The sequence below is a fragment of the Sorex fumeus genome, unplaced genomic scaffold, assembly GCF_029834395.1.
Source record: "Sorex fumeus unplaced genomic scaffold, SorFum_2.1 ptg000072l, whole genome shotgun sequence".
Lineage (NCBI taxonomy): Eukaryota > Metazoa > Chordata > Mammalia > Eulipotyphla > Soricidae > Sorex > Sorex fumeus.
Genome location: NW_026606129.1, coordinates 52664023 through 52689381, shown reverse-complemented (window position 1 = coordinate 52689381; position 25359 = coordinate 52664023). Strand labels below are relative to the sequence as shown.

The following is a 25359-nucleotide window of genomic DNA, read 5'->3' as shown; positions in this document are numbered from 1 at the left end:
TGGCTGTGGCTGGCCACCCTGAGCCCCCCTCCCGTGCCCCCGTGCAGGGGAGGGAAGGGGCGGTTTCTCCTGGACCCAGCCCTCACTCTCCCTGCAGGCCCACCTGCTTGAGCAGCACCGGCTCCAGGGCCGGGTCCAGCTCTTCACCCACATTCTCCAGAAGGCAGGGCTTGCCAAAGCGGATGGCATTCTCCAAGCTGCGCAGGAAGTCTCGGTCACTCAGCTTGAACACGTCCAGCCCACTGTCCCTCTCCTGCAGGCGTGAGGCAGGTGGGGGTTGAGGGTGGCCCAAGGCCCAGTACCTCCTATCAGGGGTGCCCGGGGCAGTGGCAACAGGCGAGGCTCACCAAGTTCTTGATCCATTTGTTGGCCTGACCCTGAGGGTCAATGAAGTGAGTCCAGCGCTGGGAGAACTGGCTGATGACCCCGTTCTCCACGGACAGGGTGTCATTGGGGAGGCCGGCGATCTGCGGGGCAGGGCGGGGCTGGGGTGTCAGCGACCCCCAATCTGGCTTCCACCCAACCCTCCTCCTCCTCCTTCCTCCTTCCTGCACCCCCTGAAAGTGGGGGATGGGGCTCAGGCATCAGTGTGGGGAAAGACCCTGATGCCAGGACCCCGTGTCTCTCTCCAGCTCCAAGTCTGACATCCACACCCTTCGTGGGGCCTTCCTGGCCTCTTGCCTCAGCCCCTCCTCCTGCTCGCCTGTTCTCTGACTGTTTCCTGGGCCAGTTCTGCCTATCCTTGAGGGTCCAGCTCAAGACTTCCGGTTAAGAGCCTTTGGAGGAAAGTGTGACCCCACATCACAGTGCTCAAGAGATACTCCTATCTCAGTGCACAGGGGACCATGTGGTGATATCAATAAAACCCAGGACTCTTGCATGTGAAGTGTGTGCTCCAGCCCCCAGAGAACCTTTCTTGACCCTCACTTGGGACTCAGTTCCCCTGCACTCCCACAAACATCCCAGCCTCTGCCACATCTTAGCTTTCCCTTTTCCCATCCCGCTCCCCCAGTGGGTCAGTGGAGCTTCACTGGGAAGACCCAGGAAAGAGGCGGAGAGGAGGCCTGGCCTGGCCCCTCTCAGGCTGCCAACCTGCCACGAGCGGATCTTCACGGGGTTCCCCAGCGTCCCGATCAGCGTGGGCTCCTCACTGTGGGGGACTTTGTAGACATTGAGCTGCTGGACCCAGCTCTCAAAGAGCGCCGCACGATAATGGCCCTGTGGGGAGACCCGACTCAGGCCAGGGTGGGGCCCTTCCCCATGCCCCGTGGCCAAGCAGTGGGCACAGGAGGCAGGCATCGGTGCTCTCATGCCACTTTGCTGTTTTTCAGGCTTATTATTTGGGGGGAAGTTCTCCCCAGGAGCACTCATAGGGGGCCACTCCTGGTGGTTCTCGGCCAACTGGACCAGCGGTTCAGTACGAGGGCCTGGAGGATGTGACACCATTTGGGTCCTGTGGTGCCAGGAGCCATCCTGGTGATGCTTGAGGGCCCCCAGGACTATACTCAGCAAGGCTCAAGGGACCACATGTGGTACCCGGGACTAAAACACAGTTGGCCACGTGCAGGGCATACACCCCAACCCCCTTCCTGTCTCCTCGGCCCCTTTGATGCCACCTGAGTCACTTCCTTAGCTTATGTACTCTGTGGAAGTGGGTGATGGGGAGTGCTCGCTGCCATGAGGTGGGGACAGGAGGCACACTGCAGGCACCCAAGCATGCGTTCCTGTCCTGTTGTGTGGCAGCATTTCGGGAGCTCTTCTATGCAGCTCCCTATCCCTTTGTCCGGAACAGCGCCTGGCCCAGAGTCGTGCCTGGCCGGTACTGGCTGAACGGGTAAGCAAGACAGCGCCGCCCGCTGGCTGCCTCTGGCAGGACAGGCCCCACAGGACCAAGCTGCTCCTTACCGTGAACGGGCCCAGGTAAGCCACGAAGCCCGAGGCCACCAGCACGTTGCCGATGATATTGTTCAGCATGTCCTCCAGATTTTCCACGGTCTCCTTCCAGCGCACCTTCTCATCCGACAGGCCGTTGATAAGCTGCAGAGGCAGCCCGGGCGGGGGTGTTGGGGGGTCTTGGGGAAACTGCTAGGAAATGGGGAGGACCACCAACGGGACCCACCCACCACCCAGACCTCCCCCCACCCCCATGGCACATCCCCGAGCGGGACAGGCACCTTGTCGGAGCGTCTCAGCCGCTGTTCACACTGATCACATTTCTGCTCTAGCTCCTCCTTCTTGGAAATGCATTCGCGGTACTTGGCCTGCAGCGTGAAGATGCCACTCTCCACCTCTTGCAGGCGCGTCTTCGCCTCCTCCAGGATCTTCTGTGTCACTTCCAGGTCTTCCTGGGCTTCTGCTAGGGCTTGCTGCAGCCAGAGGGCACGGGGTCAGCTGGCCCAGGGTCCCCGGGGAGGCTGGGTCCCCTTCGAGACTCCCTTTCCTGCCATACCCAGTTCTCACCCGCTTGGGCTCCACGGCCTTGGCCACAAAATGGTACTTGTGCATCGCGCGCACCCACTGGCAGATGGACGTGCAGGCTTTGGACACCTTGGCAATGGCAGCCGGCTGGAACTCGTCGTTGTCAATGTAGGGCTGGATGGCTTTGATCACCGCCTCCCCTATATTATCCTGGGCAGGGGGGTCAAGGACTCAGGGGCCTGCTTCAGGGAGCATGGGGGAGCTCTGAGGGAAACCCTGATGCTGTCTAGGCTCCTGGCCCTTAGGAAAGGCTGTCAGCAAAGGAATCTGTGTCCCCCAAGTTCAGGTAGGACCGCTGCAGATCTCTGCCCTCAGGAGTCAGACGGTGGGCAGGCTGCTCTCAGCACTTGCCCAGAGACAAGGCTGCAACCACTGGGGCACAAACAGTGGTTCTCACGCCCAGCAGGCCAATGTTGGAGAGTAATCCTTCCTCCTGCCACAGAATTCACCCCAAACTGGGGCGTTTATCACACCATGAAGTCCAGCAGTACTGGGCCCATCCAGCTCATTTGACCATGAGCTCCCAGAGGTCTGAGCTGGGGCCCTGAGGTTCCCAAACACTGCTGGGAGCTTAGTCGGCCTATGGAGGGGAAGCTCATGGGTGCTGGGGTTGGGAGCACAGAGACAGTCGTCACTTCCATCCTCCTGGAAGTGCCAAGTCTAACAGACACAAGATTGTGTGTGTGTGTGTGCGTGTGTGTGTGTGTGGTGGGGGGGGGGGTACCGAGTATGATGAACACGTGTCCCTCCTGGCCAGTTTCTGGGCTGAAGAGGGGCCACACAGAGGGTTGTGGGCTCCAGGCTGACCTAAACAGGAAACAGTGCCCCCAACAGAGGCCCAGACAGACAGACAGGCAGGTGGGACACCTACTCAGGAGGGGAAACTCTCAGGGGTCCAGTCCACTGGAAGAGGTGAAGGATGCAGTTTTGGCTCATGCCTATGAGGCCCTTGGGCTGCAGAGCCTAGAGGTGACCGTGAGCTGGTGCCCGCCTGGGCCTAAGTTCCTCCAGCCCCCTGCAGCTAGGTCACCTCTCAGCCTTCTCCCTGCACAATCCCTCAGGCGGGTGGCGGGAGATGGGGCAGTTGCTGGCGCTGGGGAGGGGCAGGGTCCCACCTCCCTGGCCCTCACCTTGTCAAACTTGAAGAGGCTCTCAAGGAAGCGGCCTGGGTCCTGCAGCAGCCCCTTGCCAGGCTCCCAGTAGTCATCCACCTTGGTGCCAGGCTTCTCCCCGGGGACTTTCTTGGGCTTGATGCCCTTCATGATGCACATGGCTTCGATGACCAGCTTCACGCCTGGGGGCGGCCGCTGCATGGCACGCACCTGGGAGCCAAGAGTGGGTCAGGGAGGTCCAGCACCCGGGGCATCACCCCAGCAGGGGTCCCAATGACCGAGTCATATTCATAGGGCACCCTGAAGGCCCTCTGAGGCTGCCTCCCCCAGTACCTGTAAGCCCTGGATTGCCACCATCCCCCTCCACGCCACAGAACCCCTGGGTCTGAGTGGGCCTAGGGGACTGGCAGAGGAGGTGTGGGCACGGGAGCCCAAGGGCTGCCTTCCCGACTCAGAGTCTGGGCCACCCAAGCTGGGGAGGGTGGGGGTCAGGACCAAAGAGGCTCTGGGAAGAGGCATGAGGGAGTTCTGGAGCCTTCCTGGCCACCCACCTCAGTCACGTCATTCTTGTTGAGGTTGCGCAGACTGGCCAGGGCTGCGTCCAGGGCGGGCAGCGCCTCATCCAGGTCCTTCTGGGCATCGTCGGCGATAGCTTGCGCCTTCTTGGCCTTCTCGTTGGCCTTGTTCTCCTCTGCCTGCACTGACTTCCGGGTCTCCTCGGCGAGGGCTGTGTCGTCCTGGGAGCCAGAGATAGGGAGGGCCCGGCTGGAGGCTGACACGAGAGGCAGGTGTGCCCTCCCTCCCCTTCCCTTGCATGCATCTCAGTCCCCCCAGTGAGGGGTGGGATGCCCCATTCTCTAAGAGCCCCCTCTGTAAACTGGTGCGGCCTCATCACTGCCCCATGGCAGGACTGGACGCCCACGGCATGCTCCTTCCACCTGCTGGGGAAAGTTCCAGCACCCTAACTTTGCAGAGTGGAAACACCACTTCCAGCAGGAAGCTGCCACCAGCCACCTGCCCATCTCCACATTCGCCCTGAGGACTGACCCGGGATGCGGGGCTCTCACGCTGGGCTCACAGGGCTCCGGGGAGCTCAGACCGATCCCTGCACTTGGTCCGTGCTGTGATGATCGGATTCCGGTCCCTCTTGCCCTCCCTTGTGTCCCCAGGACAGTGACTGGTACCATTCGGGCTCTGACCAAGATCTTGTTGAATAAACATATGCCCACAGGATGAAGAGACCAGATCCAGAGGGGCTAAGCGACCTGCAGGGCCACCCCATGGTTGGGCGGGGAGGCCTAGCACCTAGGCACAGACCCGGGGCAGGGTCCGCTGATTGCTCCACCTTGATCTGCTCCATGGTGAGCATGGTGTCCTTGGCGGCCTCTTCCAGCAGGGGGCGCATGATCTCCAGCTCCTCCTGCATCTTGGCCACGTCCTCTGCAGTACGAAGCAGCTGGAAGGTGCAGGGGGTGGGGGGATGCAGAGAAGAGATGGGGTGTGATGGGGACTAGAGGAAGTGATGAGAGCTTGACAGGTAGGGGGCTGGGTAAATGAACTGCAGGGTCTCCCTCCTTGCTGAGGGACTGAGAGGCTCCCGAGTCCCTGGGCTGTATACCCAGGGGAAGGAAGCCCTTCCCTAAGGACCTAAGGGATGACCTGCTTCCGGTTGTCCCTGGTGGGCAGCGATGGCTCTTTGGGAGAGGGGGAGGTCCCCCATCCAAACCTCGTGATGGCATTTGCTAGGATGATCAGGCCTGGGTTGGCGCTAAACACCCACCTTGTCCAGGCCACTCTTCATGCGGTGCTTGGCAGTTTTCAGTTCTTGTTTCTTCTGCCCAATGAGGACCGAGAAAATATTCAGCAGCTCCAGGTAGCTCTTGGGCGTCACGTAGTTGTGGCGGGCTAGCTCGGCCAGGTACTCGCCACACTTCTTGGCCACTGACTGGTGGATGAACACGCAGACCTGCGTCTGGGGTGGAGAACCAAGGCAGAAGTGGGGTACCCGCTGAGTGGCTGTGCCTGGCCCAAGAGGGAACGGTGCTCCTGGGCCCCTCGTGCCCTCCCAGGCCCGGACTCGGCTGGGCTTGCTCAGACGAGCCCACACGGCACCAGGGCAGGCTTTGAACATGGCCCCAATGTCTCCCAGTTCTCTGCTCCCACGTCCTGATCATAAGCCCCTGAGACCAAGGCGGGGGGTGGGGCCTCAGGGCCTCGGCCCAGCTTTCCCCTAGCTCTTGGATCCCCAGCAAGTGACCACCATTCTCCCAGGCCCAACCAGTGAGTCCAGCCCCTCCCTCAGAGGTCGAGGATTTTCCCAAGCCTTGTTGAAGAGGGCAGAAGAGACAGTGGCAGGGACAGTGTGCCCTGTTCTGCACTGCTCTGACAACTCGGAGGTACTTCCACAACACAAATGGAGAAGATAAGGCTGAGGGGAGGCATGGTTGCCTGAAGACGCCCCCCGCGGTGGCTGTGGAACTCTCCCCCAGGTCTCAGTGACCCCAAGCCCTAGCCTTAACCCCGCCCCGGATTGGCTCCTGACCCAGACACCTACCATTCCTTTAATTAACTGTGTGTTGGCCTCCAGCTCTGGGATCTCATTCAGGGACATGGACGCCACCGAGTTCAGGGCATCTGTCGGCCACTCGTTAAACCAGTCAATGGTGCAACAGTTGACCAGAGAGGGGAACTGCCGCAGGCGGGCTCGGAAGACCTCTCCAATGGGGCTGGTGGGCAGAGGACAGAATAAGGTCCTGCAAGTCCGGCTGACCCCCCGGGACTCCAGGGCCCTTCCACAGCCCTGTGGCACGGCAGCCTCGTGTGCTCTGATCACGCCCGGCGACTGTCCTACCTCATGCACAGCACCAGGTGGATGTTGCTGCGCACGCGACTGGTGTAGGCGGCCGTGAGGTTGGCCTTGGTGGGCTGCAGGCCCTGCTCCTGGACGATGGGCCTCATGGTGTTGACGATCTGGTCCTGCTCGTCGAAGGAGTAGAGGTTGGGGATGTCCCCCGAGTTCAGAATGTTGTTGATGTCCTCCAGGAAGGACTCGTTTTTGATCTGGGGAGGACGAGGAGAGCAAGCTGAGTGGTGAAGGGCCCCCTCATGGATGCCCACTCTGGGCGGGCAGCCGAGGTTCCCCCTACCCCCGGCCCCTAGCTCTGCCCGCTGCGTGTGCTGGGGGCACCTGGGTGTCCACAAACAGGAAGGTGATGGGCATGTTGTGCAGGCCAGCCTTGAGCAAGACCTTCTTGACATCTTCACGCCACTCGGCCATGCCGTAGTTCTTGGAGAGCTCGATCTGGAAGCACTCGTACTCTGCCCTGAGGACAGGGGTGTGGGTGGCAGCTGCAGGGGTGCCTCCAACCCTCCCCACCCCCAAGCCCAGCTGTCTGGCCTCTTGTGACCCTCCTGAGTGACCTTCCAGGCCCTCTTGCTCTCTTTCCTCCTGCCCTGCACTCAAGCCATTCTCTTTGTAATGTGTTTCCCTTCCATTCTCCATTCTCCCAGCTCCATTCTTTCTGTATGTGTGTGTGTGTGGGGGGGGGGGGCAGGAAGTTTTGGGTCACATCCACCTCTGCTGAAGGCTTACTCCTAGCTCTGTGCTCAGGGGAACAAATACAGTGCCAAGGATCAAACCTGGGATGGCCACATGCAAAACAAGTGCCTTAACCCCCGAACTCTGTTTTGGAGCCACACCTGGTGGTGCTCAGGGATGACTCCTGACTCTGTGCTCAGGAATCACTCCTGGCAAGGGCTGGGGGGACCATATGGGGTGCTCCTCTAAAATCCCTCCTGCACCCCGTCCTCAGCACTGCCGACTGCCTCCTGCCTCTCCCTGGGGCCCAGAACCCGGTTCCTGTCCTTCCAGAAGCCCAGAGGAAACCGCCCGCGGGGCCTCACATGTGCGTAGCGAGCCGGGTGAGGGAGCTGCGGCCGCTGCCGCCCACGCCCAGCAGCAGCGCGTTGCCCAGAGCCTGGCGCAGCGTTCGGCTGATGCGGCACACGTGGCTCATGGCGTCCATGAAGAGGACCAGCTTCAGCTTGGTTGTGTTGATCTGGTTATAGTCCTCGATGTATTCCTCGAGCACCTGCATCATCTGGGGGCCGGTACGAGGGTGGGAGAGCCGGGGAGGGTCCCTCAGTCCCCAGACCCCAGGGCCATCCCTGCTGCTTCTCTGCTCACGGTGGGTGCCGGGCCACAAGAAGCCAGGTCTGCCCACACAAGGCTCCGGGACTTGGGGAGTTCTGTCCTGCGGGTCTCTCAGGGATGTGTCCCCACATCTTGAGCCATGCATCCACCATGGGCTATTTGGCAGCATGGGGCCAAGTCAGGAAATGGGGCCCCAGGCCCCTGACGCCTGTCGGAGGAGCAGGCTGGGCTGCTCGTGTGACTGACACGGGGGGTGGGGGACCCCACCCCGGGAAAACAGGAACCAGCCTCTTCACCTTTGTCTCATCGGTGATAAGCTCATAGGTCTTGACGTCGCTGCCCGGCGACATGAAGTCCCCGTAGAGGATGGGTTGGACAGGGCAGACTTGTTCAAAGGTCACATTCCAGCGCTCCATACATGACTCCAGGAGCTTGTCAAACCAGCTGCGGTCCTCATCGTCCACCAGGCGGTCACGGAACACGCGGCAGGACTCATGGTACCACAGCCGCAGAAGCTGAACCTTGTCCTGCGGCCCCCCATGTCAGTGCAGCTAGGAGCTGCCTCCCCTCATGTCCCCGACCCTGCACAGGTGACACCGGAAGGCCTGGGCCCTTTCATGTCAGCTTGGACAAGGCTGAGGGGCTCTGCCTGCCCACTCCACTCCCCACCTGGGTACCCACACACTCATCCCCTTCCACAGAGTCAGTCTCTCCTGCCGCGCCCCCATTCCCGTCACCCTCGGGACGCTGTGGTCCACCTGCCCCCCAACTGTCCAGGACCCTGACGCTCCACTCCCGAGAATAGAAAGTTCTTCCACCGGTGGTCTTTGGTTCCTGGAAGGCACCCCATCTGCTCTCCCCCCAACTCTCCTCAGGCACAGGGTCTGTCTAGAGCCTTGGGGCTCTCTCCTTCACTTGCCCTTGCGTTCCCCTCACAGCCTCTGTCCTAGATGTCAGATGGGGTTTCTGGACCATGGTCTGGGGCCTATCCGAGCCTTACCGTCACCTTGGCCGGGTCGGCCATGAGCATGCCCTGGAACACCTTGGACAGGTCACGTAGGTTGAAGGTGTAGTGGGACTTGGCCGGGGTGGGCAGCAGCTGGGAGGTGATAGTGGTGTAAACCATGATGGTGGCTTCCACGAGTGCATTTGTGAACTGGATGATGTGGGGGGCCCCCGCTGTGGAAGCAGGGCCATGGGTGATAACTGCACACCCTCTACAGCCCCTGTCCTGCCCCTGTGCCCCGACTCTGCTCCTCCATCGTGCCTGCAGTCTGGGCTCCCACCCTGGGCCCTCTCCCCAGGGTCCTCCTGATGCCCTCCCCCCCACACCTTGGGCTTCAAGATGGGATGTCCCACCCTAACTGCTGGCACCTGTGGGCTGGGGCACTGGGACACATTCATGGGCTCGAGGACACTCTCGGGAGTGGGGGGAGTCTGCCAGGTGGGTCCTTACTGCACCGCTCAACCACAAAACCACCAGCCCAAGTCATGTTGAAGTGGACAGAAGTCCACACGTGCTCCAGGAGTACTGGGCGATGGGTGTGAGGGGCTGGACCTCAGCTATGACCTTTAGGGTTCCCCAATCCCTTTGGGCTAGGGCCACCTCCAGTCAGCATTGGGCTGGGCTTTATCCCCGGGCACAGAATGGGCTTGTCTGAGGAGAGGTTGAGGAAGCCTGACGACAGACAGCAAGAACTGAGCTGGGCACATGAGGCCACTAATAATGTGCCCACTCTGGGCAGGACGGGCTCAAGGAAAGTGGGGGATGATGCTAGAAAGAAGACCAGATGCTTTTGAGGAGTTTTGCTGTCAAGTTGAGTAGAAAAATGAAGCAATGGCTTCAGTGGACAAAAGGGCCAAGGAGAGGGTGTGTGTGTGTGTGTGTGTGTGTGTGTGTGTGTGTGTTTAAGGGGAGCTTTCAGGTGATATTAGGGGACTCGGGTGGTTCGCTTCTAAGGCCCGAGGATAAGGTGCTGACTGCGCCCCAACAGTTCTGGGGGTCATCAGGCTCACCCCACGTGATTCTCAGTAGGCCATGTGGTGCCAAGTGGATGCCTTTATTCATTCACTCAGTATGCATTTGCTTTGCCTCTATAGTGGGTCAGACACTAAGCCTGGCTCTGAAGAGTAACCAGGTAGGAAGGGGAAGGAGCTCATGATGGCAGGTAGAGCCCTAGCAAACGCCTCCTCTCCCACTTAAGTCTGGGGATGTTCTACTGTGGTCCCAGGAACCCAGCCCCAGCCACACCCAACTAGAGCCCAGGGCTCACTCAGGAACCCGTGCCCTGCCCCCAGCCCTCCCAGGCCCCCACTTACGCACAGGTTCCCGGTAACTCTTTTCTCCGAGGAGTCCACCTAAAGGGGTGGGGGAGGGATGGAGGACTCAGAGTCAGGCGGCCCCTGCCACCGACCTTGGCCTGCTGTGCCCAGCTGCATGTCCCAAAGACAGCCACAGCAACACAGCCCCCAACTGGGCAGGTAGGCGAATTGTGGGTAAACACCCTCAGGCGGAGGGCCTGATACTACTGGGACCGCCCCCCCCCCCCGCACTCCAAATGCCAAGTGGTGTTTTGAGGTGACATGTGGGTAGGGTAGGAGGTGGACTGATGGGGAGGGAAAGCTGCCCCCTGGGGTGGACATTCCCCCAGTGCCCAAAACAGCATTTAAGGGCCATGGGTACCATTTCATCCTGTGACTTTTCCTGACAGAAGCTACATGTGTTTCCCACCCCCCCTCAGACCCCGGCCACCTGAGCAAGTGTGACCACGCGTGCCAGACTGCTCCGAGGGTCTGACCTGGGGTCCCCAGGACTCAGGTTGGTGGGCATGGATATAACTACCCACTTTCTAGATGTAGAAATTGTGACTCAGAGAGGCCCCAGAGGAGCCGGAGTGATACTACAGTGTAACGTTAAAGTGCTTTCTTTACACGTGGCTGATCCGTGTTCGGTTCCCACATCCCATATAATCCCCCGAGCACCACCAGGAATGATTCCTGAGTGCAGAGTCAGAAGTAAGTCTTAAGCATCCTGGGGGTGTCCCCCAAAACCAAAACCAAATAAAAGAGGTTCATGAGTATGCCACAAGTGAGGCTGCCCTGCTGCCTGCTGGGGGTTTGAGATGGTGCCTTCTCCCCAGGCCTCCCCAGCCCCCTGTCTGGTGCTCACCCATCCAGCTGTTCAGGATGGTGGAGAAAATGCGCTTCTTGCTGACCTCCTCCATCTCGGTAAAGGACAGGTAGTTGAAGTGCCGCGTGAGTCGCGGGGTGATGGGGTTCCTGCCTCCTCCCGGGGGGCCCATGGCACACACAAAGTTGATGTCTACCAAGTTCTTGAAGGTACCTGGAATATGGGTGTGAAGCCAGGAGGGGCCTTGCCCGGGCTCTTTATGACTTACAGAAGGGCCCTAGGCACCTATTTTTGTTTTGCTCGGGGGCCACATTCAGCAATGCTCTGGGTCACTCCAGTGGTGCTCCGGGAACCACATGGTACGAGGGATGGACGCCGGGTCCCAAGTACAAGGTCTGTGCTGTAGTCCCGTGAGTGATCTCCAAGGCACAGCCCCGTGTGACCCCATGGGCCTTCTGCTCCATGAAAGGGGAACTTGGTACAGACATAGAGAGAACGTAGTGCATTCCCGTGTGAGCTGCCACGTGCATGTGCCCCCTCCTCCCACACACACATACCTACACAGGTGTGGGACCCCTGTGAGGCAGAAGGGGAGACGAGACACGAGAGACTGAGCCTTCTCTAGGCCCCGAAAGTTCATTTTCCCCTCGATATGAAAAGGACTCAAAGCTCTTCTGGCACCTGGTAAAAGTCCTGAATTCCTGGGCTCCTGAATCCCAGGCCTACCCCAGTCCCAGCCCCGGCACCTTGCCACGGCACGCACCGATGATCTTGCGGTCATACCAGCCGCCGTGGTCCATCCACTGGCGGAGTAGCTCAATGGGCGGCTGGGCCCCGTATGTCTCCAGGGCTGGCATGTTCAGGTCGTCAATGAAGAAGATGAAGTTGCGCCCCAGGGGTGGCCCAAACACACCCTTCCGCCTGCAGGGTGGAGCGGGGAGGGCACCATGTGAGCCCAGCACCCCCAGGCCCCAGCCCCCTGGGAATCCAGTGGTGGTGATGAGACAGCTACTCGCTGTCCTGGGGTCTCCCTGCTGCAGGTGAGTCTCCCCTGTCTCCCCAGCCTTCCCGGACCACCAGCCCAGAGAGAGCACCCCCAGAACTCCAACTCCAGCCCTCCGGTGGGCAGACTTTCTAGGAACTGAGTGGGCGGCTTGCTGAGCGGTGGGGTGGAGGGGAAGGCGGGGGGCGGGGGGAGCTGCCTCTTGTCCAGCTTGCTGTCGATGAGGTCCTGTGTCTGGTTGGCCGAGGTGCGGGCCGAGAAGGTGAGGAAGTGGCTGATATACTCCATCGGCAGGTTCCGGAGCAGCTTGTCGGCGATGGTGAGGGTCTTCCCCGTGCCTGTGGGCCCGATGCACAGCACCTGGGGTGGTGGGGGGGCCTCAGCTCGTCAGGCCCAGCATGTGGCGGGGGCCCCGATGTGGAGTGCAGTGGGGCGTGGCGGGGGCACTCACAGGCTTGTGGCTGGTGAGCAGCATGCCCAGCAGGTGAGACATGCGCACGGTGTCCATGGTGGGCACGATGATGTCGCAGTAGTTGGTGTCGGGGGCCATGGTGAAGGGCATGGAGCTGTTCATCCAATTCACCCAGCTGACCTGCAACAGCGGCCGGCTCAGGGCAGCCCAGACTGCCATCACCCGGGGCCTCAGGGATCGGGTCAGGGGCTGCCTCAGAAGCAGAACTCGCTCTCTGTGGGGATCAGGCTCCCAAGAGCCTGGCAGATCCAGGGCTCTGGCCACCGGACTCTGCAGAATGCAAAGGTGTTTGCTGGAAATGGGCAGGCGGCCCTGGACCTGGGGCCGGAAGTGTGGGCGCTGGGTTCACCTGGTCACTGAGAGAATGCCTGGCCCCATTTCCGCCTCCCCTGCCTACACCCCTTCACCCACGGTGCTGCACCAGCTTCACCCCTCCCTTAGAGGGGGTGTGACTCACTGTGGCCAAGCCGGCACAGCCCCCTGGGAACACTTCTGACTATTTGTTGGACACAGCTATGCCCAGCAGGCCCCTGTACAGCGACTGTCTCGCCACACATCCCTGCCGCCCTCTTCCTCCTGGCCTGGGGTCCCAGTCCTAGGATCCAAGAATGAGGGGAGGCCCCCAGAGACCTTACCAGCTAACAGGAGGGATGGGGACACTGTGGCTTGTCCTCCACTCTCGGGGAACCCAACCCCTGCTTGGGCCAATGAGCCTTTTCAGGAAGACCGTCCCCCACCCCACCCCCCATCACCTGCTTGGCATCCTCCTCTTCATCTTCCTCCTCATTCATGTTGCTGATGCCGGCGTCGTCCAGCTTGTAGTCGAACACCAGCCCCTCCTCCGGGAAGAGCAGGCTGAGCTGTGGGGCCAGACAGGGCGTCAGTGTGCAGCCCTGGAGCTGCAGGTGCCCCACTCGGGGCAGTGGGAATTGTGTGTGTGTTGGGGGGGGGGGTCCCGCCTCTCACGTTTTCCATTTCCATCTTCTTCCTGAGCCACAGGCTAAACCCCAAGCGACTGTAGTTGTCACTGGTGGCGCCCACGCTCCAGACCAGGGCGAAGATGAACCAGGGCTCGATGAGCTCTGGGATGCGGCTCAGCTTCTCCGCGGGGAGCTTCCTGTGTCCCTGGGACAGAGGAGACTGCAGGGGGCAGAGGTGTAAGTGGTGCTGAGTGGCCGGAGGCAACAAGTGTGCACGGGGAGGGCGGTGGAGGCGGGGGGCACTCCCTGACCTCCAGCCCAGGTTTGGAATCTGCCGCAGACTTATGGATGCTCCTGTGGGCCACGTGACTCCATCACTACCACCACCCCCACCTCCGCTCATCTCCCAGAATCTGAGCTTGGAGCATGGGACCCTGGGGTGACATGGGGAGCAGGCACCTCCTTAGGCAGAAAGGGCTTGAAGAAGCAGTCCAGGAGCTTGAGGAGGCTCGCGACGAGGTTGCTGTTGGTGGAGGCGATCACTTCTTTCACCGAGGAGCGGATGAATGTGATGGAGTCCTGGGGGGAAGCAGCGCCAGCCTCATGGCCTTGCAGTGCCAACCACCCCCCATCCGCACCTCCCCCAGCCAGCCTGGCACCTGGGGCCTCCCTCACCTCGAGAAAGGAGACAAAGAGACTCTTGAACACCTCCTCGTAGGGCCTGAGTAGGGCAGGGAGCCTCCGCAGCCAGCACTCGACAAAGGGCATGAGCCCCAGGATGCTGGGCTCCAGGTACACCATGCCGCAGCGCGAGACCGTGGCCGGCGAGGCCACCGCCAGGTCCTGGACCTCGAACATCATGGTCATCTCCTGGCATCAAGAGGTGTGGCATGAGTGGGGTGACCCTTACCCCGAGTCAGGCCAGGGCTCGCGAGGCCACAGGGAAGGCGGCAGGCCTCGAGCCAGGCTGGGGGCTCGGGGTGCAGACGGCCCAGACCGGATGGTGAGGCCTCCCCATGAGTGCTGCAGAAGAGCCAATGCCAGGAGCATGCTGGGGGCGCTCTGGCCACCCCGGACGAGGGACTTTGGGGGTCCCTGTGTGTTCTGGTCCCTGTGTGTTCTGCTGCAGAGCCCATCCCTGTGCACACAGACACAGACAGGGGTCCCAGGTGACCCCAGGCCCAGGATGGCACCGCAGACCCGGAGCTGCTCTCATTCTCCCCTGGGAACCGCCCCTCCCACACCAGCAGGTAGGCGCGGGGACCCCCCCCCCCCCCCACTCTGAGCTCCTCACAGCCCAGCAGGGCGCCTGGTGGGACACACCTCAGTGAGCTTGATGATCTCCCCGGAGCTGAGGCACAGCTTCTTGTTGTCATCCAGCACTGTGTTCATGTTCTCGATCCAGACGGCATCCACGGGCCCATCAAACATGTACCACTTCTTGGTGCTGTCGGGGGCAATGGCCCCCGCCCGGATGAGGGAGGAGAAAATCCCATCTGTCCTGCAGAGGCAGGAGGAGGAGGGGGCTGTGGAGGCCTGGAGAGAGGGGGCTGGGGGCACCGAGTGAGGGGACTAAGGGTGGCCTGTGTGAGAGGGCCGAGGGGCCAGAAGGAAGGCTGGAGGCCCAGAGGACAGCAGGCCTAGGGGGTCTCCTGGGAAACCTGGGAGTGGGCTGGTCCTGCTCTGCTTTTTTTTTTTTTTAATATATTTTTTCCCTGTCCTCAGAATCTTCATTGATTTAGCAATTCCAATACGGAAAACCCCTTCCCCCGATTTGGGTGAAACACAGTGTGGAATGAAACTGTGCTTCTATGCTTCCCCCTGCTGATCCCCCACTGAAGTTTTATGAAGGGAAGCTCAAAGATGACAGAGCTGGCTCTCACTGGAAGTGCTCAGACTTCAGAAGCAGAGAATGCTGGGGAAAGGTGGGGATGGGGGGCACATTTTTCTGGACTGATCCCCAGACCCCCAACCTCCCCACTCCTGGAATGAAGGTAGAAAAAACCTCCAGTTGGGGGCAGAGGGAGTGATAGCATAGCGGGTAGACAGCTTGCCTAGCATGCAGCAGAACCCGGTTCCATCCCTGGCACACCATATGGTCCCCTAAGACCTGCCAGGAGTGATCTCTGTGACCCCAAAACAAAATTTAAGAAAGAAGGAAAGAAAGAAGAAAAGGAAGGAAAGAAGGGAAGGAAGGAAGGAAGGAAGGAAGGAAGGAAGGAAGGAAGGAAGGAAGGAAGGAAGGAAGGAAAGCGTCTCCAGTGGAAATGGGGGAAGCAGCGCTGCCCACATTTGGAAAAGTGAGTGACTCCCCCTTCCCGTGTGCCAGGAGCCAAAATGTCAGTACAGCCTGACCTGCAATTTAGGAACTAATTTCTTCTTGGAAAAATGTTAAAATACGTCGTGTAAGTTTCTGAGCTATGCCCGAGATAACTGCCGTGAGCCTGCCGTTAGGGCTCACACCCTGATTTATTGAATATCTGCATGCTTTGTTAATTCCCCATTTTGCCCACTTCCTCATGTAATCAATTATAAAAGGCTAGCTTGGGAGAAATAAATTTGGAGCTTGATCAGAGTCTTGTCTTGCTCCCATTCTTTTGTCTCTCTTTTTTCCCACTCATGCATCCTCTCCCAGTTATCCACGTTGACTAGTCCCGCGGGTTGGGGCACCCGTGATCAGCCTCCACTGAGGGTCTGGAGCCCTGGAGCCGAGGACCCTGCTCTTGCAGAAGAACAGAGCCCCCGGGGAAAGACCCTCAGCTATAGAGGCCTCCACTCTGCCAGCTGAGTGCCCTGCCCTTCAATGCCCCCTCACTGGGAGAAGAGACCCCCAAGAACCGCCCCAGTGCCTCTTGGGGTCATGACAACATTGCACCCCCCCCCCCCCCAGCACATGATGTGGAGAGCTGCCTGAGTGCTGCTATCCGGGGCAGCCTGTGTGCGTCCTTTTCTCCTTCTTCGGAGCACAGTGCCATCACCAGCCCTATTCAGCAGGTGTGGGCCAGGTCAGAGTCGGGAGTGCATCAAGGTCACTTGGGGAGCACCCCAGGGGTCCTGAAGCTGTCCGGGGGGGGGGGCGGGCGCCACTCACCACTCGTGGGTGAGCAGGTCAAACTCCCCGTACAGCTGACCCATGGTGATGGACTTGGGGTTGACCACGAAGTAGTTGACGGCCTCGTACACGCCTCCGCTGATGGATGGCTTCCCCTTCAGCGAGGTCATGGCGTCCGCCAGCACTCTGTAACACTGGGAGATGCCACCCCCTGAGCCTTCTGGTGCCCCGGAGCAGAGTCGGGGAGGACCAGGGGTGTCGTGGGGCAGGAGGGGATTCCAGAGGCCCAGGAAGGACAGACGGACACCGGCACCCTAGATGGGGCTGCGCTATCCTTGGACCCCCAGCCCCACCCGGCACCCCCGTCGACTCCCTGAGCTGCCCCGCGTGACTGCACTCACTTTGCTCTTGCCGGAGCCAGTGGGCCCGACGAGCATGAGGCCATGCCGCACCACAGTGGTCTCGTACAGCTGGATACACTTCCTCAGGAAGCCTGTGGGGACCAGATCAAGGTCAGGCCCCGGCTCCTGCGCTAGCTGATCACGTAACCCTGGGGCAGTTCTATTCCCCTGCCCTGTATCCCAGAGTACACACACACACACACACACACACACACACACACACACACACACGACCACGGGGCTCACCGTCCACGTCCTTGAGGTTGTTCGTCTCGCAGGCCTTGCGGATGGCCTTGTCCAGGATGCCGTAGTCCGTCTCCTCCTCCCGGATGTTGGGGAACAGGTCGGACACGATCCCAGAGAAGAGCTTGAGGTCATCCTGCAGGAACTTGGGCACGTTCACGTCGCGGATGGCCCGGAGGCAGATCAGCTCCTGCAGCGGTGGGCAGCCCAGGCCAGACCCCGCTGTGGCCACTCTGATCCTCCGGCAGCCCCCCTCCTGGGACCCCTCCCCAGCTGGGGCTCACCTCATCCATTTTGGGATTCTCTCTCTTGAGGTTCCCAGCAGCGGAGATGACAGTCTTCACAGCCCTCATCCCAAAGTCATAGTGATCCTACGGCCACCAGATAGGGGTGGGAAATGCCTCCGCTGGGGGGTGCAGGGGGGAGGTCTGCCTGGACCTCCCTGCTCCCTTCCACCTGCTCAGTGTCATGGTCACCAGCCGGCCAGGAGTGCCAGGCCAGCAACTCTCTCTGGGCCTTGTTTCCCTGATGTTAGATGGTCATGGCTTCCGGGGGCCAACTGCCGTGCGGGAGGGAGCTCTCCTGGGTGCAGCTGGGAAAGTGGCTGCTGCTTACAAAGAAGGGGTGTGTGGACGCTGGCACCCTGACTGGAGAGAACAGACATCTCCCCCAGGGGTGGGATTTGCTGCTGCCTGCCCCTGCCAGCCAGGGCCCCCTCAACTGCTGTTCACACCTGAGCCAGGCAGCCGGAGGGGCCCATGGGGGCTTCCGGGACCTTTCCTGGTGCTGAGTGCAGGAGTGGCAGGTCCAGAGTTGGGGCTCATCTCTGCCACTGCGTGGGACTGAGGGGCAGTTGGCTGCTGCTGCCAGAGCTGCTTCTGAGACAGGACACTTGGCCCCGGGGACAGCGCGGGAGGCTGCGGTTCTTGCTCCCCAGCCTGGGCAGCGTGGCTCCTTTTCTCTGTGGGTGCTAACCATCCTTGCCCGTAAGCTAACCGGGACGGGCACCTGGTCCTGTGCCCCTTCCCTGCACCTGCACGGCATGAATCTAACCAGGCTCCTTGCTGCATCGGCTCTCAGTGCCCCCTGCCGGGAAGCGGGACGTTATCCAAAGCTCACCAGGTCCTTAGGAGGCGTCACTAAGATGGTGTCTATGAGGTATCATGGCTGTGCTGGGCCGGGCCTCGGCGGCTGCTCATAACTCAGGTTGGGGCAGTCCTGAAGGCTGAGGGTCTGAGGGGGCGAGGGTGGGGGACTCTCACACCAGAACCTGTTTGGGGCAGGACCTCACCTGGGAGCTGAGTTGCTCTGAGGACAGCTTGAAGGTGGTCGTGATCTTCTTGGCCAGCACCTTGGCCTCATTGAAGCCAAAGGAGTAGAGGGAGATCTCTGCGATCATGGTGTAGTCTGGGACCATCATGGCCACGGGTCGGAAGAGCGCCTGGACATGGGTGCAGGACAGTGAGGGATCCTGCCCTCCTGAGGGGCGGGGTGGGGGTCTTATCATGCTACAGCCAGGGCATCGCTCCCTAAGGACACTTCACCACATCCCCATGTGTGCGTGTGCGCGGGCGCGCGCATGTGTATGTGTGTGTGTGTGTGTGTGTGTGTGCATGCGTGTGCATGGGGTCTCCTTGCCATAGCTGGGGGCACCTCAGGAGCCCTGGACCTGCCTTTGGGGCCTCAGTTCATGAGTTGGCACCCCCAGCCCAGGCCCCAGGAGGCATCCCCAGCTTGGACTTGCCTTCAGGTTGTCAGGCAGCTCAGTGCGGCCGGCATAACCCGGGTTCATGGTGATAAACACGGCACAGGAAGGCACCAGCGGGATCTCCACGCCCTCAAACAAGAAGCGTTCCACCTGCCGGGAGGGGTGACTCTCCTCTCTCAGACCGGCTCCTGACCAGCCTTGGAGCCTCTCAGCTCCCCGGAGTCTTTACAGGTCTCCTGCCTCCCATTCTGCAACCCCAGTTCCTGAGACCGATGCTGGTGAGGTAAGTTCTGAGACACCGGGCACAACTGCCAGCTTCCCAGTGCCCACTCTGAGCAAAGGCAAGAGGAAGGACCAGTGACTGAAGCCTCCTGGGAGGGCCAAGGCCTGTTTGCCATATAAGTAGAGCCCTCTCCATGACAGCTCTTGGAAGGAAGGTGCCCAGTGCCTCATTAGAAGAGAAGGCTCAGGACAGGCCTGAGCGCCGGCTTCTCCCGCAGGGCTGGCCACTTGGGGAGGGCATGGGGGGGGTGCATAGAGCTCCAGGCTCACCCGCTGCTGCTGGGCCTTCTGGATGGTGGTGATCTGCTGTGCCACCACCGACAGCACCTCTATGTCGATGCGGTTGAACTCGTCGAAGCAGGCCCAAGCTCCCGCACTGAGAGGGTGAGAACGTAGGGGTGGGGGCAGCGGGAGAGAGCTCAGAGTCCACCTGCGCCTCCCAGGGTCCCTCTGAGGCTGTCCAGGAGGAAGCCCTGGGTGGCTGCCTCCATCTGCTCAGCCACACCTTGCCACCCTCCCCACCACCACCACCCCCCCACCCCCCAGGGCCATGCCTGCAGGCCCACTTCCCACCCTGCAGGCCACCTTGGGAGGCGCCTATGGGCCAAACTCTGGGAGAACTCAGCCTCCTGCTCACCCAACCTCACCTGGCCAGACCCTTGAAGAACTTGCCCATGGCCATGAAATCGAGCTGGTCGGAGCAGTTGAACACCACGGTCTGGATGGCCAAGGCCTTGCCCAGGTCTTTGGTGGTCTCAGTTTTCCCTGTGCCAGCTGGGCCCGCTGGGGCACCCCCAAACTTGAGGTGCAGAGCCCCAGTGAGGGTCAGGTAGCACCTGCAGGAGCACGAGGCAGTGGGTGCAAGCCAGGCACCTTGTTCTTGTTTGTTTTGGTTTTGTTTGGGGGCCACACCTGGTGGTGCTCAGGGCTTACTACTCCTGGCTCTGTGCTCAGGGATCACTCCTGGTGGGGTCGAGAACTGAACCCAGGATGGCCGTGTATAAGGCATGCGCCTTACACTCTGTACTATCCCTCAGACCCCATGCTTTAGTTTTTTTTTTTTTTTAACTTTGGCAGTGCTCAGGGCTTACTCCTGACTCTGTGCTCAGTGGTTATTCCTGGCAGGCTCAGGGACCGTATGGAGTGCCAGCTGAACTAAATTGGCACGTGGGTTGAACCAAACCACGCGCAAAGTATTGGCTGTCGGTCACATGCAAGGCAGGCATTCTACGACTGTGCTATGGCTCCAGGTCAAGACGTTGAAAGTGAAATTTCCCGTCCCAGGGATGGGCCCCAAGTCGCCCTCCAGCCAGTTCCTCCACCTAACCCTGTGGCTCGACAGCTTTGCTGGGCACTGGCTTGGGTGCTTTTTCTATGGTCACCCTTCAGCTCTCTGTCCCGGCACACACACACACACACACCGCCGTGCAAACCCAGCTGCTACTAAATGCAGGCACCTGTGAAGGGGCCTCCCACAGAGAAGCGCTAGGGGGACCCTCAGGGCTCTCAGGACGATTAATTCCTCTGGGCAGCGCAGGAAGGGCCCACGGATGGCAGGAACAGCTCACACCCATGAGATGCCTGCTGAACGTCACCTGTAGGCTCAGAGCCCGACATGGCCCTCTAGCCACAAAAAGCTTCTAAGCTCCCCGAGCCGGCTGGAGGAGGAACCGAGGCACAGTGGGGTGGAGCTGCTTACATAAGGTCATGGGAGGAAGGGACAGAGGAGGGGACGCTCACCTGTCGGTCAGGGGCGTGATCACCAGCCTCCCAGTATTTCCGAGGTACTCGTAGCCATAGATAAACTCAGCATTCACGGCCCGGATGTACAGGTGGTTATTTGTCCAGTAGTACCTGGCATGGTAGGCCAAAGGCTTTTTTGGGCCCCAGGCATCAAAAGCCAAGGACCAGGGCATGTGGTGGTAGAGAGTGGTTCTTTGGGGAACAGGAGTGAGAGGAAGCCCCAGATCCCAGTTCCCCTGGGCCATCGTACAACAGCGGTGGTTCCTGGGGCGGGGAACATGCTGGGGGAGGGACAGGGCCCAGTCTCGGGCCTCCTCACCTCAGCTGTGAGATCCACTCGAAGGCATTCACGCTGACCACTTCCTCTGCGATTAGCTTGCTTACCACATCCTTGGCATGTACCTCGATGACGATCAGCGCCGACAGCACGGCTCGCTGTATGCGGGACAGCTTCCCCCGAACCAGGCCCACCAGGTCGCTCAGCTGCAGGAGACAGGGAACTCAGACCCAAGCTGCAGGGAGGCTCCCGACCTGTCCCGCGGGTTCCAGCGGGTGGGAAGCATGCGAGTATCGAGGGGGATGGGGAGATAGAGGGAACCGGGCAGGGCGGTAAGTTAAACAGAGGCCCCCGAGTTGCCCTGCCTCCCTTCCAGGACAGTCTCCTGCAGGGAGACTGAGGCAGGAGTGGTTAGAGGGGTTGGTTCCCTATTGGCCTCTGTGTGGACCATGGGTGCTGCCTGGCCTCCATGCTGCCCTGGCCCCGCTCCCCCTCCCTCCCCCCTAGCGAGAGGGCCTGCCCTTATTTCAGGAGGGTCCGACCTGAGATCCAACCCCATCCAGGACCAACAGAGAAAAGGGCTCCCAAAGGCTCTTCTGGGGTCCGGGCGGGGAGTGCATGCCTGACCCCCACCTGCAGGCCCAGCTTGGGAAACAGCTCGGTTTTGAGGTTGCCGATCTCCAGAGCCTCTGACACCTCCAGGGTCCAGAAGGTCTGGCACCCAGCTATGGTCACCTGGCCTGGCCAGCTGAGAACCCAGGTGGTCCTGATCATCTGTGGAGAGAGCAGGGCAGGGCTGACCCAGACAGTTGCAGGCCCCGCGGCCCCTCTTGTTTCTCAAAGCGCCTTCTATACTCTAGGATCTAGCTGTTCGTTCCATCTCAGGAGCGCAGGTCCTGGTGCTCTGGGGATGGCAAGAGCTGGGGAGGAGGACCCCGTCCTGGGTTCAGATCCTCAGTCCGCCTCGGGGCCGTGACTTGGAGCTGACCCAGGGGTGGAGTTGAACCCCAGGGCCGCTACTGACCGTGGGCAGGGCCAGGCCATGGGAGTGGGACCGCAGCTGGAGTCTGGCGGCCACTCTGGAGAGCCTGGCCGCGGGACGGATGGTGCTGGGAAGCCAGCCTCCCACTCGGGAGCCTGTCTGCGGGCGGAGGGCTGCCATGGGGGGGGGGGGGAGGGAGCGCGCACCGTGGGGTAGGCCTTGATGGCCCTCTCGATGATGTCCCGCAGGCTGTTCTTCATGCTGCGTTCCACCTCCCGGAGCCAGTCCTCCACGTTGCTGGACGGGTAGATGGAGGTGGACAGCTTCACCTCCTCCCCTTCGGCCGAGTACATGTGTGTGATCTCCAGGTCCTCCTGGAAGAGCAGCTACGAGGGCGGGGCACAGCAAGAGCAGGGTCACCCCGGAGTGCCTGGCGAAACTGCCCTCCTGGGCCCAAGGGCTGCCCATGCCGGTGCCTTCAGGAGAGTGCAGCTCTGAGGGGCCCGGGGACCCCGCTGCACCTGCTGCTGCCCTTCTTGGCCTGGCCTTTCCTGATGGCATGTGGGCAGGATGGTCTGGTCCCCACCCTGCCACTTGGGGGTGTCAATTCACCCCACCTGCATGCCCCTCATTTCTTTAGACTGGGGTGGCTGCCTGAGAGATGTGGAGAGGCTGAGGAGAGTCTCAGAGGGTCTCATGGTTTCTTGGCCCAATCCGTGTCTCAGTGGACAGGGAGGCCACGGGGCTAGACTGGGAGGTCTGGAGCTGAACCTCCTCCTAGGGTCCAGGGGCTCAGTTGCCTCTGTTCCAGAACCTGGACTCTGGCTTGCCACCTCATTTCCTGCTAAAAAGCCTTGGGGGTGGGAGAAGAGCCATCTTCCCTGCGGCTGCCCCTGAGCCCCAAGCCCGGTCACCCACCCGGTTGATGTTCTCGAAGCACTTGCGCAGGTGGGGCTGCACGGCTGTGGGGTCCTTTGTCTGGGACAAGATCTCCAAGAGCTCATCATCCGACAGGAAGTAGAACCTACCAGGAGGAAGCAGGGCAAGGTCACCCTGGGTCCGCAGTCACCCCACGCCTGCCTCTGACATCGCTGCACCCCTGCCTTGTGGGCAGGTAGCAGCAGGGGGCATGTGCCAGGCCAGGCCCACCTGGGGAAGGCACTGCGCTTGGTCTCCAAGTACTCGCTGAGGCCCTTCTGCACCATGTCCAGCAGCTTGTTGCAATCCCGCAGGCTATCCAGCAGCCTCTGGTCCGAACACACATTGATCACCTGCACGGGCCGGACCAGGAGAAACCAGGAAGGTAAACGCCCTCCCCCGGTTGTTTCACCTGTCACCCCTGTCTCTCCCACAGAAAACCAGCATCTGGTTCTACCAAAATAAGGTTTATAAAAAGCAAAGACATTGGCTCAGCTGCAGGTCCTGTCAAGGCCCCCATGGGGGTGAGCCTGGACCACAAAGCCCCGAGAAGGAAGCGGAGGTATTTCCAAGGAGCTTTTCGACGTCGGAGAGCATCAGGCCAAGACCCCAGCCAGAGAGGAGTTCCGGGGATCCTGCCTGCCCCTCCCGGCCCCACAGGAGCTCGCCTCCCGGTTCTCGTAGACGTTCTTCATGATCTTCCTCCAGATCCGCTCCATCGTCTGGTAGCGCTTGCTCTCCACGGGCAGCTGCCGGTTGATGTCCTCAGAGCTGAAGATGGGCTCCAGGTAGAGCCAGGACCGCTGACAGTTGAGCCACTCCTCCAGCACCTCCTGGGTGGGGGACAGACTGTCAGGGGCCCACAGTCCAAGGGTCTAAGTGGGGTCCCAACTCCCACCGCCTCAACATTGACCCCAAACAAATGCTGAGGAAGGGCACCAGAGTTGCTATTCTGGGAGGTAAACCCTAGGTGGCGCTGTCGGCCACAGTGCTCAGGGGAACAGACAGGCCGTAAGGTTGGGCCAGTGCCCTCCAGAGAAATTCTCAATTCTCCACGAGACCCCCAGGCATTCCGCAGAGCAGGCGGCCCACCCCAAACCAGCAAACCCTGAAGCCACAAAGAGCCCTGTGTCTGGGAGACCCTTCCACTCCGCGGACCGCTCCTGTCCCAGATGGTGCCTCAGTCTAGGAGGTGCGGTGGTCTGAGATTTATTGGGAACTGATCTTGAGACCCTTAAAATTGTTCTGTAACTTCAACCAAAGGGCATACATCTTCAACAGAAATTTCCCCCTCCTGCCCCCAAACTTTCTGCTCATAACTTGCCTTTGGATATGAAGGCAAGTGCACGCGCTCATCCAATCATTCATTTACCCATCCATCATTTCTATAGCATGTGTGCTGTGGCTGGCTGAGTGCCAGGGGTACAGGGTGGGCTCCCTGTTCGGTGGGGCATCAAACAGCGAGTTCTGCCTCCGAGTCACAGAGGGCCTGACTGTGTGCTGGGCTCTGTCAGAGGCAGCCCCACTCCAAGGCCCTCCACAGGAGCCCTTTACAAACGGTTCTGAGGGAGCCCCGCAGGACAGCCCACAGAGCGCGGAGGATGCAGAAGATGGGGCTGAACCCCCGCGGGAGGGGATGGCGTGAGCAAGGCAGGGAGGCCTAAGCACACCGCTGACTGGCTCTGGCTTCTCTGGCTTCACTGGAGGTTTCTGAACAGCACCCAAGAAGCCCAGGGCCGGACTGGCAGCCTTGGGACAGAAGACCTGGCTCCAGGCCTGGCCCCTGGGACTCTGTCTCCCTCCGAGCTGGGGCCTGTGGGGAGGGGCTGTCCCCAGGCCCTGCGCCACTCATCCATGCCAGCTCCCAAATGAGACAGGGCGGGGAGGCTCGGAGCAGAATGAGAGGGGACCTGGAGGAGCCCCCTGGTGTCCAGACCCCTCTCTGGCTCTCTGCTGGCTGTGTGATGAGGGGTGGGCGGAGAGACCAGAGCCCAGTAGGCTGGTTCTGCTCCCCTCCCAGGCACGCACAGAGCCCCAGAGAGGAGGGCTGCGGACCCACCTGGGTCAGCTTCAGCTTGTTCTCCCAGGAGCTGATGCGCAGCTCGAAAGGCTTCTTGTATGGCGAGAAGGACATGCTCTGGGTCATGACAATGTGGTCGTCCAGCAGCTGGGACGCCTCATCCGGGCTCTTGAGGATGTAAGTGTCCGTCTCCTTGTAGGGCAGCACGTTGAACAGGATGGTCGACCACTCCTTCTCCATTTTGTCCAGGGCCTGGCATGGGGGACACAGTGGGGCTGGGTCCCAGGAGGGGACTGTCCCTAGCAGGCTGGCTGGCACCAGGCACAGAAGAACAGACTGTGCCCAGGACCCTTTTGCACTGGTCTAGTCACTAGCTCTCTCTGGGATCCTGGCCTGCTGCGGGTGCCCGGCCCAGCCCCTGCCCTCAGGAGGCAGCACAGCATTCTGGGGGTCTCTGCTCCCCTC

General features: G+C 60.8%; 1 protein-coding gene across 1 annotated transcript in view; it reads right to left on the bottom strand.

The window, feature by feature from the left end:
* The window catches only part of DNAH1 (dynein axonemal heavy chain 1), a 61091-nt gene that overhangs the window by 7646 nt on the left and 28086 nt on the right, over positions 1-25359 (bottom strand). Inside the window, exons 20-61 of the mRNA XM_056129699.1 lie at positions 24934-25146; positions 23543-23707; positions 23106-23227; positions 22875-22980; positions 22163-22342; positions 21608-21748; positions 21017-21180; positions 20695-20808; positions 19602-19790; positions 19225-19330; positions 18709-18822; positions 18256-18405; positions 17249-17335; positions 16968-17154; positions 16722-16813; positions 16360-16514; positions 14592-14769; positions 13944-14138; positions 13728-13847; positions 13315-13473; positions 13101-13208; positions 12328-12468; positions 12076-12236; positions 11637-11794; positions 10913-11086; positions 10063-10101; positions 8744-8922; positions 8040-8270; positions 7494-7690; positions 6778-6913; positions 6442-6650; positions 6145-6316; positions 5371-5562; positions 4936-5046; positions 4142-4327; positions 3609-3800; positions 2461-2628; positions 2175-2366; positions 1906-2037; positions 1093-1218; positions 348-467; positions 104-253 (exon numbers count right to left, since the gene is read on the bottom strand). Of these exons, the coding sequence (XP_055985674.1) occupies positions 104-253; positions 348-467; positions 1093-1218; positions 1906-2037; positions 2175-2366; positions 2461-2628; positions 3609-3800; positions 4142-4327; positions 4936-5046; positions 5371-5562; positions 6145-6316; positions 6442-6650; positions 6778-6913; positions 7494-7690; positions 8040-8270; positions 8744-8922; positions 10063-10101; positions 10913-11086; positions 11637-11794; positions 12076-12236; positions 12328-12468; positions 13101-13208; positions 13315-13473; positions 13728-13847; positions 13944-14138; positions 14592-14769; positions 16360-16514; positions 16722-16813; positions 16968-17154; positions 17249-17335; positions 18256-18405; positions 18709-18822; positions 19225-19330; positions 19602-19790; positions 20695-20808; positions 21017-21180; positions 21608-21748; positions 22163-22342; positions 22875-22980; positions 23106-23227; positions 23543-23707; positions 24934-25146 (6411 nt within the window). The remainder of the gene's footprint in view (positions 1-103; positions 254-347; positions 468-1092; positions 1219-1905; positions 2038-2174; positions 2367-2460; positions 2629-3608; positions 3801-4141; positions 4328-4935; positions 5047-5370; positions 5563-6144; positions 6317-6441; positions 6651-6777; positions 6914-7493; positions 7691-8039; positions 8271-8743; positions 8923-10062; positions 10102-10912; positions 11087-11636; positions 11795-12075; positions 12237-12327; positions 12469-13100; positions 13209-13314; positions 13474-13727; positions 13848-13943; positions 14139-14591; positions 14770-16359; positions 16515-16721; positions 16814-16967; positions 17155-17248; positions 17336-18255; positions 18406-18708; positions 18823-19224; positions 19331-19601; positions 19791-20694; positions 20809-21016; positions 21181-21607; positions 21749-22162; positions 22343-22874; positions 22981-23105; positions 23228-23542; positions 23708-24933; positions 25147-25359) is intronic.